This window comes from Hemitrygon akajei, chromosome 1, assembly GCF_048418815.1.
Source record: "Hemitrygon akajei chromosome 1, sHemAka1.3, whole genome shotgun sequence".
NCBI classification, from domain to species: Eukaryota; Metazoa; Chordata; class Chondrichthyes; order Myliobatiformes; family Dasyatidae; genus Hemitrygon; species Hemitrygon akajei.
This window is the reverse complement of record NC_133124.1, coordinates 12,245,586-12,258,203: the sequence shown is the minus strand read 5'-3', so window position 1 is coordinate 12,258,203 and position 12,618 is coordinate 12,245,586. Positions and strand designations below refer to the sequence as shown.

At 43.9% G+C, this 12,618-nt stretch overlaps 1 protein-coding gene across 2 annotated transcripts in view; it reads left to right on the top strand.

Annotated features, from left to right (window-relative positions):
• The first annotated feature begins 10,665 nt into the window (after positions 1-10,665).
• LOC140718880 (upstream-binding protein 1-like) overlaps positions 10,666-12,618 on the top strand; it is a 100,223-nt gene continuing 98,270 nt past the window's right edge. Inside the window, exon 1 of one of the 2 annotated variants that reach the window (XM_073033186.1) lies at positions 10,666-11,274. In XM_073033186.1, the coding sequence (XP_072889287.1) occupies positions 11,162-11,274 (113 nt within the window). In that variant the 5' untranslated portion in view covers positions 10,666-11,161. The remainder of the gene's footprint in view (positions 11,275-12,618) is intronic. The other variant, XM_073033235.1, reaches the window with a different exon arrangement.

The following is a 12,618-nucleotide window of genomic DNA, read 5'->3' as shown; positions in this document are numbered from 1 at the left end:
TTATTGGTGCCTTAAAACCAGCTTCTGCAGGTAGATGGGTCTCGTCAGCCATGGTTAGCAGCTCACCTAGAGGAAGGAGAACTCTGATCTCAAATCTTGCAGCAAGACCCAGCCATGGGCAAGGCTTCAGGAGTAAACTCTGAAGCAAAAATCTGGAGCAGGAGGCCCTAAGGCAGTCCTACATTGAGTTCCACACTGACTGGGGACTTCTGTGATACTTCTTGTGCCAAACTGTATCGGTCTCTGCCATTCCTTTGGGTGCATGGAGAGGGGATGCTTGCTACATGGGTAAGAGCTTGCTCTCCACATTGTACTGCTCTGGTTTGTGTATCTAGACAGCTAGATTGCAATGTCCATGGTCGACCCTGACCGACGGAGGCTTCATAGAACAGCCAACAGGATGCAGTCGGTCTCCATGTTCGTGAGCTGAGACTGAATCCCATGTTTCCTGTTGACCTATAAGGCTCACATATTCCATCAAACTGATCGCGTGTTCTTACCTTTAACTCGCACATTCCAGGTTTTACCTTTCCCTCAGGCATTCTCCGGATCTTATCACGTGCCTTTTTAATAAACTCTACATTGTTGGTATGCTATCACCCAAATTTTTCATGAATTTTATCAAACTGTGATGTTTTATTCAGCTGAGAGCTCAGTTTCATGATTTTAGCCATTGTCTTAATAAGATTTTGTATACAATTGATTTGTACTTTAACCGTGATCTCAAAATAGTAATGGATGCAACCGATAGATTTTCCCTCAACCAAAATATTATTAGAATGCAACAAATAGATTGTGCAACTGAAGTTTCAAAAGATTGCTGTTCTACCAAAATTTCAATAGATTGTCTTGAAACCAGAAAATTCTTGCGTACACCACTGGCTTGTACAGCTGACTATGATATTAATTTCAGTGTTTCTCTTAATTTTTACAGATCTGTTTATTTTCAAAATAGCAATGTATAATAGTTTCCTCACTCCTACATCTACCAGATGGTGTATCAAAGATAGAACTAGGTTTCTCTTGGATGACTTGGAATTGAGGAAGATCCCATTTCCTTTGTTTGCACACTGAAAATGTCCACCTTGTTTGGGATTTTTCCAAGTCCTTAAATCTTTGCAAACAACCTGCAGATTATGCCAAAAATTGTTTGATTCTGATGTTTTTAGTCCAAGATTTTTTCAGAAGTCAAGAGGGAAGCATAAAGCTTTTTGGTCCACGGTCATTTTATGAGCACTGACAGAACAAAGAAAAAGGAAATGGGGAACAGCAAGAGTCTACGAACAAAGAGGAAAGGAAGGGAAAGAATAAAGATGCCGGGACACTGAGGTCAACTTATCTTAAACCCCACAGATAAAAGACATCCAATTCAGATACATAGATAGGAGTTAACCAATCAAATAGCTCTTATTCAAATAATGCAACACTATAGAAGCTTCCAGAATCATGCAAAGAACTGTAACCACTAGGGGCCACACTGATCAATTGCATATACATTCTGTGACTGTAGGAAAAACATACAGGTAGTTACATAAAATACAAGCAGTCATAATTTTTTTAAACTGCAATATAAACTAAAAATTATACAGTCTAATCCAACAAATGCTAATGTAGCATGTCCACAACTCACACTAAGTGTTATGTCTTTGGAATGTGGGAGGAAACTGGAGGAAATCCAAATGTACAAACTCCTTACAGACAGTGACTATGGTGGGAATTGAACCACAGCTGGCACTATAGAGCAACTGCATTAACCCCTATGCCACCTCAATCAATTCAGGTTAAGAACTACGAGAATAGTTAGAAATCAAACATCTATTAAGTTGTAGAGAAGGGGGAAGGGTGACCAGAATAAATGAATGAATGAGTGATCGTGGGAGACTAGGAAAGACTGAATGACACTGTTAGATACTTGGGTTATGACCAAAGGAAAAATAGCCTGGAGCTGCTTAGTCATTTCATGCAATGGTGTTTATTAGGTGTGTCAATAATCAAACTTAAAAAAATAAGCGAAAATAGTGAAGCGAGAACTGCCAATATTTACCAAAAAATATCTACCAGAAAACACTATAATAGCTCTGTGCTATTTTTGTCCAATGTGAACTCCTGGCGGCCTCTATCTCAAAAGTTAATTTATGCAGTTAACAACTCTGAGATCCATCTTCTCCAGATAACCATGAAACAAAGAAAAGCATGAAGTTATTCAAAGAGAAACATCCAACCCCTGCACAGAAAAAAAAAACAAATCTCGGCAAATGGCAACATCAACCTTCCCCCCCATGCTCCCTTGCTAAAAGCGAAGAGCCCCATTTATTAAGCACCAGGGCACACCATCGTTAAATCACCACAAAGTCTACTTATTCATTTACTGAGGTCCCTTGAGCCATGCTGCCCAGCAATCCCATGATTTAATCCTTTGTGAATAATGGGATAACTTATAATGACCGATCAACCTACCAATTGGTAGGTCTTTGGACTGTGGGAGGGAACCCATGCGGACATGAGGAGAACGTACAACCTCCTCACAGGCAGTGGCGGGAATTGAACCCAGGTCGCCTGTACTGTGAAGCATTATTCTAACCACTGCACTACTGTGCTACCCTACTTAACTTAAGACTTAAGTTATTTAAAATTACACATGAATTTGAATATAACGCACCCCACAATGTAGTTATAATCACATTACAAAATAAACAGAAGTATTGACTTTAAGTGCAGTATACAGACTACATATACATGTTTATACATCCCCATTGCTAAAGAAATGGAATATTTAGCTGTGTATGGTGGGAAAGGCATGAATAGGTTCATTTCATGTCAGAGAAATGTATACAATATATATCCTGAAATTCTTCTTCACAAGCATCTATGAAAACAGAGGTGTGCCCCAAAGAATGGATGACAGTTAAACGTCAGAACCCAACCCTCCCCCATCAGCTCCCCCTCCCATGCACAAATAGCAGCAAGGCAATGAACCCCCCCCCCCCACCAGCAAAAAAGCATCAAGGCCTTCCACTGAGCACTCAGGCGTGCAACAAAGCATCAATAATGACACAAACACGAGGAAATCTGCAGATGCTGGAAATCCAGAGCAACACACACAAAATGCTGGTGGAACACAGCAGGCCAGGCAGCATCTATAGGGAGAAGCACTGTCGACGTTTCGGGCTGAGACCCTTCGTCAGGACTAACGAAGACATAAATATCAGGAATAAAGACACAGACTTGTAGTACCCCAGACTACTCGTTCACCCGGTAATTCAACATACCACAGGCTCTCTCCCTCCCTAATAAGGGAAAAAGAGGTGTCCCCGTTTCACAGCGAGAGGGGAGACATAACAAACAACTCGCTGATTTATGATGTTAGAAGTCTGTTGTGTCACTCTGCACCCAGAGAGCCGGCCCCAGGGCTGAGGTCTCTGGACGCACAGCCCACGGCAGCTAACCCGCTGCTCCCGATGTTTCGTGTCCTTCCGCGATGCCTCAGTCTGGGACACCGGCCTGGAATCAGCCCATCTCCAGAGCCACGAAAATCCGACACCCTGAAGGCACGCTAGTCTTCCAAACCGTGTCCTTGGGATATCAAAAAGCTTCCAAGGTCAGTGCAGTCAACAAAGATGTCTTAATGTATTTAAACGAACTATCTCTGCTTAAAACTGACGGAAACAGTGCCGTTTGGGGATGGAATTGCCCTCGTAGGATTCCACGCAGGAAACATGGCTGCAGGTCAGGGATACAAGTGCGTTTAAGGAAACGGGGTTTTAAACTCCCTATACTGACTATCTTGCTGGCGAACGTGCAGTCTCTGATGAATAAAATCGATGATCTGAGAGCTAGGGTGCTAAATCAGAGGGACATTAGGACCGCGTGTGTCCCTTGTTTCATGGAATCCTGGTTAACGCCTTCGTACCAGATGCAGCAATTCAGATCGACAGGTTTACTATACACCATTAGGATAGATCTATAGAGTCTCTCAAAAGCAGAGTTGGAGGGGTATGCCTCATGATCAACTCTTCTTGGTGCACAAATATATCAATTCTGTCCCAATTTTGCTCACCAGACCTGGAACATCTAGCAGTAAAGTGCCGTCCTTTTTAACTACCATGGGAGTTCTCCGGGGTCATTTTGGTAGCAGTTTATGTTCCACCTCAGCCAGTGTCAGTCAGGCTTTAGATGATCTGAGTAGTGGGATCAACGTGCACGAAACAACGCACCCTCACGGCTTCACCATTGTTTTGGGAGATTTTAACCAGGCTAGTCTGAAAATATCACTAAACAATTACCATCAACAGATCACTTGCAATACCAGAGGAAACACATTGGACCATTGCTACACCACCATCAAGAATGCCTACCATTCCATGCCCTCACTTCAGGAAATCTGATCACCTGGCTGTACTTCTACTCCCTGAGTATAGGCAGAGAATGAAGACTGCAGCACCAGTAGTGAGGACCGAGAAGGTTTTAACAAGGGAAGCACAGGAGCACCTACAGGACTGCTTTGAATAGATGGACTGGACTGTATTCAGGGATTCATCTTCGAATCTGGATGACTATGCTGCAGTTGTTACCAACTTCATTAAAACCTGTGTTGATGAGTGTGTGCCCACAAAGACTTACTGTACATTCCCAAATCAAAAGCCGTGGATGAACCAGGAGGTACGTCGTCTGCTGAAGGCCAGATCTGTGACATTCAAGCCTGGCGACTCAGTCCTGTACCGGAAAACCAAGTATGATTTGCGGAGGGCTGTTTCAAGAGTGAAGAGACAATTTCAAATGAGGTTGGAGGTGACATTGGATGTACGACAACTCCGGCAGGGTTTGCAAGACATTATTTCCTACAAAGCAAAACCCAATAGCGTGAATGGCAGCGATGCTTCACTACCAGATGAACTCAATGCCTTCTATACCCGCTTTGAAAGGGAGAATATAACTGCAGCTGTGAAGATCCCTGCTGCACCTGATGACCCTGTGATCTCTGTCTCAGAGGCCAATATTAGGCTCTCTTCAAAGAGGGTGAACCCTCACAAGGTGGAAGGTCCCGATGGTGTGGTTCTGAAAATCTGTGCCAACCAACTGGCAGGAGTATTCAAGAACATTTTCAACCTCTCACTGCTGTGGGCAGAAGTTTCCATTTGCTTCAAAAAGGCAACAATTATACCAGTGACTAAGAAGAATAATGTGAGCTGCCTTAATGACTATCGCCCAGTAGCACTCACGTCTACAGTGATGAAATGCTTTGAGAGGTTGGTTATGACTAGACTGAACTCCTGCCTCAGCAAGGACCTGGACCTATTGCAATTTGCTTATCGCCACAATAGGGCAACAACAGACGCAATCTCAATGGCTCTCCACACGGCTTTAGACCACCTAGACAACACAAACACCTACGTCAGGATGGTGTTCTTCAACTATAGCTCAGTTTTAATACCATCATTCCCACAATCCTGATTGAGAAGTTACAGAACCTGGGCCTCTGTACCTCCCTCTGCAACTGGATCCTCGACTTCCTAACGAGAAGACCACAATCCATGCAGATTGGTGATAATATCTCCTCCTCGCTGACGATCAACACTGGTGCACCTCAGGGGTGTGTGCTTTGCCCACTGCTCTACTCTCTCTATATACCCATGACTGTGTGGCTAGGCATAGCTCAAAGACCATCTATAAATTTGCTGATGATACAACCATTGTTGGTAGAATCTCAGGCGGTGACAAGAGGGCGTACAGGAGAGAGGTATGCCAACTAAGTGACAACCTTGCACTCAATGTCAGTAAGACCAAAGAGCCTACAAAGTACCCAGGACATCTTCAAGGAGCGATGTCTCAGAAAGGCAGTGTCCATCATTAAGGATCTCCAGCATGCAGGACATACCCTTTTCTCATGGTTACTTTCAGGGAGGAGATACAGAAGCTTGAAGGCACACCCTCAGTGATTCAGAAACAGCTTCTTCCCCTCTGCCATCCGATTCCTAAATGGGCATTGAACTTGGGAACACTACCTCACTTTTTAAATTATTTCTGTTTTTTGCAAAAATTTTAATCTGTTCGATATATATGTATACTGTAATTCATTTACTCATTTATTATTATAATTATTTTATTATTTTTCCTTCTTCCATATTATGCATTGCATTGAACTGCTGCTGCTAAGTTAACAGATTTTGTGACACATGCTGGTGATAATAAACCTGATTCTGATTCAGATGATGAGAATGGGCAAAGAAGTGATGGATGGAATGCACTTTGGTACAGGATTCCCCACAGGTTAACTTGCAGGTTGAGTCAGTGGTGAGGAAGGCAAATGCAACGTTAGCATTCATTTCAAGAGGACTACAACGTAAGAGCAAGGATGTGATGCTGAAGGAATTGGTCAGGCTGCACTTGTAGTTTTGGCCCCCTTATCTAAGAAAAGATATGCTAGCATTGGAGGTACAAGAATGACCCTGTGAAAAAAGGGTTAATGTTCAGGCGTGTTTGATGCCTTGGGTCTGTACTCACTGGAGTTTAGAAGAAGCCGGGGAGGGGGAATGTAATTGCAAACTATTAACATTTTTTTCAAAAGTGTTTCTTCCTCAGTAATTTTTTGTTTATGTTAGACCCCTTGAAGCTGAACACAACTATAATTTCAGACTACTTGCATCACACAGGAATTTGAAGAAACAAGATTTTAACTTTTATTCAATATAATGTATTTAATTGCATAATGGTGCTGACACCTTGCAATAGTTCAACTAAGCTAAAAATGTTTCGTTGATGATTTTCGTTTGTACTTCAGTGTCTCAGGCTTCTTGCTTAAGTATTCAACAATAATCAGCCAGCATTAATTGACTCCAGTTGCCCTGATACCGTTTCTCCACGACCGCAATGTCCTGGTGAAACCTTTCACTGTGATTGTTACTGACAGTGCCAAGATTTGCAGGGAAGAAGTCTAAATGGGAATGCAGAAAATGAATCTTTAGTGATGTGTTGCACTTCATGGTTCTGTATGCTTGAAGCATGTTGTCAATCAGCTGCACGTATTCTGCTGCTCTGTAGATGGCAGGAAAATTTTCAGCGACATCCTTGAAACCCTTCCATGTGATTTTCTCTGGTCCCACTAGAAGTTCTTCGAATTATCTGTCATCGATGATCTGTTTGATTTGTGGACCGACAAAAATGCTTTCCTTAATCTTGGCATCAGTTACTGACTTGAATTAAGAATTGAAATAACAAATATAGGTGATTTTCATGACCAATAGCCCAAAATTCATAAGGTACACACAAAAGTATTCACGAAGCAAAATCTTTTGTTGTCCAGCGATATTGAAAGCCCAAGATATAGTGGACGTGGACAGGACGCTTCCTACAGTGGAGGAGTCTAGGACTCAAGGGTACAGCCTCAGAATACAAGTATGTCCCTTTATAACAGAAATAAGGAGGAATTTCTTTAGCTAGAGGGTGGTGACTCTGTGGAATTCATTGCCACAGATGGCTGTGGAGGCCAAATCATTGGAATATTCAAAGTGGAGGTTGATAGGTTCTTGATTAGTAAGGGCGTCCAAGGTTAAGGGGAGAAGGTAGGTGAGGGATAATATATCAGCCATGATGGAATGGCAGAACACATTTGATAGGCTGAATGGTCCAATTCTGCTCCTAGGTCTCATGGTCTTATCTCCCAGTGGCTGCCCATTTGAATTCAACTTCCCCTTCCCATTCTGACATGTCTGTCCATGGCCCCTTCTAATGCCATTTAGAGGCAAAACTTAGGTTAGAGGAGCTACACTTCATATTATGTCTAGCCAGCCTCCTACCTGATGGCATGAACATCTATTTCTCCACCTTCTGGTAATCTGCCCTACCCCCCCCTTTTTCTATTCCCCATTCTTGTTCTCTTCTAACCATTTCTCTTTTCCTCACCAGCACATCACCTCCTTGATTCCCCTCCTCCCCCACGGTTCACTGTTTTTCTCCTATCTTTCTTGTTCAACCTTTTACCTCCTTCAACTATCTCCTCTCCCGGACTGCCTGATTTCACCTATCACCTGCCAGTTTATATTCCTTTTCCCCCACTCCCACCTTATTCTGGCTTCTTTTCCAGTCCTGATGAAAGGTCTCGGCCTGAAGCATTGAATCTTTATTACTGTCCATATATGCTGCCTGACCAGCTGTTCCTCCATTATTTTGCATGTTTTGCTCATGATTTCAGCATTTGTAGAATCTCTCGGTGTTACTCTTCACTTGTTTTTCCACTTAGATTACCTTAATGCACTTTGTAAGATTTGATTTGTTCTTCTTCCAGTAGTGTTGAATGGCAGCTGGCTGACCAATGTAAGATGCATTACTGCCACCTACTGAGCGTCAATCAAACACATCAAATGCTTGTCTTCCAACACCATTCTTTTCACATTTGTATCACTACAACCCCACATAAAACAATTGAGCATTAAAACCCCCTCACCACTAGTTAACAAACTTTTAGCATTCCATTGTAAAATTTAAAAAGGTGAAAAGAAATAAAAGAAAAATACTAACAACAGTTCTTTAAAGTCTGAATAGTATTTACCTCGCCTTGTAAAGCATCATTAACGACTTCTAGAATTGTCTTATCTCTAGACGTTTTTTCTGCTTTTAAAATAATTTTTATTTTTTTCTGTCCTACTTTTAGCTTGTGCTGTACACTTTACCACATCTGCTATGAAAGTAACAGTTTTTAGTTCATCAACAATCAACAAATCCCTTTTTATAAAATCATGCACTACATCCACCACACAGTGTTTTACCTCTACACGCAACTCCACATGACCAAATATCTGTCACTGAAAGGATCTCAGAGGGGGCGACATAAAGACTTGAACCATATAACTCACATAGTCTAACTCAACTCTATCTGACAATTTTCCCCCCAGCAAATTTGATCAACACCGATGAGCTATCTGTTCTTCCTACACCACGAAACCCTTTTAAACATGTATTGTCTAACACTTGCCCCCCAATTAAGTTATTTTTAAACATGGTCCATGGATTATCTGTGGGCTATTAGAGTTGCCTAGTGGATAAGGCATCGGTCTAGTGATCTGAAGGTCACTGGTTCGAGCCTCAGCTGAGGCAGCGTGTTGTCCTGAGGCTCAAGGACATACCTTGAGCGTGACACTTAACAACACATTGCACTGCGACAACACCGGTGCCAAGCTGCTTGGGTCCTAGTGCCCTTCCCTTGGGCAACATCGGTGGCGTGGAGAGGGGAAGGCCTGCAGCTTGGGCAACTGCCGGTCTCCCATACAACCCTGCCCAGGCCTGCGCCCTGGAAACCTTCCAAGGCGCAAATCTATGGTCTCACGAGACTAACGGACATTATAAAGTTTTTGACAAGAACAGGCCATTTGGCCCAATAAAGCTTGCCAAATTCCTATATTCACGGTGTGTTGAAATAACTATTGAGTTTAAATTTGAAAGTCTCTAAGGTACTGCTCTCAACTACACAACTAGGTAGTTTGTTCCACGTGGCCACAACTCGCTGCGTAAAGAAATGCTTCCTGATATTAGTCTGAAATCTCCCTTTAACCAGTCTCCACCCATGGCCCTGTGATGATGATGGATTAATTGCCTTCAGCTGGCATCCACCTCCCTTAATGATTTTGAACACTTCTATCATGTCTCCTCTCATTCTACATCTTACGCTAAAACAATTTAATTCTTTCAATCTTTCTTCATAGCTCATACCCTGCAGACAGGACTGAGTCTCATCTCCCTTCTCTGAATTCTCTCCAGTGCCTTCACATCCATCACAAATATGGAGACCAAAATTGTACGCAGTACTCAATGTGTGGTCTCAGAAATGCATTATGCATTAAGGAGAACATCTTTAGACACTCTGTTAGCCTTCCTAATTGTTTCTGTGCATTGTCTGGATGTTGATAGTGATGAGTCTACCAGGACACCCAAATCCTTCTCATACAGTGCACCTTTAACTCAAGACCCCCCATTGTATATTTATATCTAATATTTCTACTTCCTATATGTAATATTTTACATTTTCTTGGGGGCATTCTTGTGATTCCCCAAAGCCTCATCGTTCAATATAATTCCTTGGGGTTACTTTCCTTACTCCCTCAACTTTAAACTCCAACGCTTTCTCACGTTGCTTACTGCCTTTACAATACCAAGAGCGCCCGACTTTCTAAAGGTCTTGTGTCCACCGAATCTCCTAACGCCTTTTTTCCCCAAATCATGAGCTAATCTGATCGGATTGATATCAGAAACAGGTCCGCGTTCAAAACTCAGCAAACCCTTCAACCCTTCCTTCTTATATTTACATCCTGTCCACTGTAATCATCACTAGGCGATAAACTACTACGATCCCCAATTCGCCGATTTTTTTTCCGTTTCCCTTCCTCCTCATCAGCCAACACCATCTCCCGTTCGCAACTTGCGTCTTTCTCATCACTTCCCGACATCTCTACCAGTCTTCCTTCTCTCCATTTGATTTATATGAACAGAATGCAAGGTGTTTTCATATGTTACAATAATAACCAATTGTCCAATCAGTGTGCAAGCCAAAGCCTAGGGAGCCGTTGATTGGTTAGACGGTAGAGCGGATAGCGGTTATAATAAGGGCTGGAGACGCAGCGTGCGCAGTGACGTCAACCAATTGGCAGAGAAAGAAGGTCGAGTGCTGGTGACGCAACCATGCGGCTGCGAGAACCTCACGCGCCTTAGGAGAGGGGCCGAGTGGCCGCCGACGCAGCGTGCGAGGTGACGCAAGAGCAGCCGTCGGCAGGGAGAGGGCCGAGCGGCCTGCCGCCATGTTTGTGCCCGAGTCGGTGAGAGCGCTGAGGGGTGGAGGAGGTAGCGGCGGCGTCGACAGCGCCAGCCCGGGCTGTGCGTGAGCGAGCAGTTCTACTCCGCCGGGGATCGCAAGGCGTCACGCTTCCCCCCTCCGCACCGCCCACCAAGGAGTCGTGACTGGGTGTGTGAGGAGCCGCTATGGTGGCCTGAGCCGAGCCGGGGAAGCAGGCGAGCGAGTGCGAAGGCAGGCCCGCTTTTCCAGTGAAGGGCCGGGGGGCCGGGGGCCGGGGACCGGGGGGGGGGGAGGTCGGGCAGCGTCTCCTGCCGACACCCGCTTTCCCCCTTCCACTAGCGACGGTGGGGCTCCTCCCGGGCTCGGCTGCCCTCACTCACCATGGCCTGGGTGCTGAAGATGGACGAAGCCATCGAGTCCGGCCTTGTGCACGATTTCGACTCCAGCTTGTCGGGGATCGGCCAGGAGCTCGGCTCCGGGGCTTACAGCATGAGGTGAGCGGAGTGGAGCCCGTTGCCTGAGCTCTTTGTTCCGCAGTTGCAATGATCTGTTAGGGCGCCGCAAGCTTCCCTCCTTTTCGGCTTTTTTTCCCTCTCTTCTTCCCCCCCCCCCCATGAGGATGCACCGCTCTTGAATCGCCACTCTGGTTCTAAATATATTTTGTTGTTGATGGCTTCCAGGAAGTAACTGCTCTTCAATTGACAGGGGGGTTTAAGAGGAATTAACCGGCCTGCGAATGTGTTACAAAATAAACATTAGTTCTTCCCAAAACTAGGGTAAACAAACACAGAAATGCTGAAACACGCAGGAGGTTATCATTTCAAGTACCGCTTCCTCAGATTTAGAATATAAAACAGTACAGCACACGACAGGACTTTCCATCCACAATGTTATGCCGAAGCAATTAAATTATGCCAACTAAACTAATACCTTCAGCCTACACAATGTCCATATCCTTCCATTTTCTTCACACTCATGTGCCTGTCTAAACGTCTCTTAAAAATAAATCCCTAATGCAAGGAGTTCACAACCTTTTTTACGCCATGGACGAAAACCATTAAGCAAGGGTTCCGTGGTCCCCAGGTTGAGAACCCCTGCCCTAATGTTTCTGCCTCTAACACCACCCCAGGCTGCACATTTTAGGCATCCACCACTGTATCTGTGTGTAAAAAGAAAAACTTGCTCCTCGCATCTTTGAACTTAACCCCCTCTTACTTTAAATCCATACCCTTTGGTATTAAATATTTCAACTCCAGGGGGAAAAATGCTCTCTGTGCTTCTCAATCTTATAAACCTCTATTGGATCCCCATTCAACCCCTACTGCTCCAAAGAAAACCACCTCAGTTTGTCCAACGTCTTACACGTCCTCTAATCCAGACAGCATCCTGGCAAATCTCTTCTGCACCCTCTCCAAAGCCTTAACATCCTTCTTGTAATGGATGACTAGAACTGTGTGCAATACTCCAAATGACACCTAACTAGAGCTTTATAATGCTGTAACATATCTGTAATCTTTGACATGAAATGTTAATTTTATATCTGCACAGCTGTCTGACCTGATTTCCAGTACTTGTGATTTGTTATGCTATAAGCTGGGTTGGTGAAATGGACAGCAGGTTAGGTAGTGTTTAAAGAAATTAATTTGAAGCATAATGCTATTATGAGAAGCACAAGAGGTTCTGCAGATGCCAGCAATCCAGAGCAACATAAAATGCTGGAGGAACACAGCAGGTCAGGCAGCATTTATGAAAATGAATAAAGAGTCGATGTTTCGAGCTGAGACCCTTCATCGGGACTTGGTCTTCAGGACTTGTGTGTGATACTATTAATTGTATTT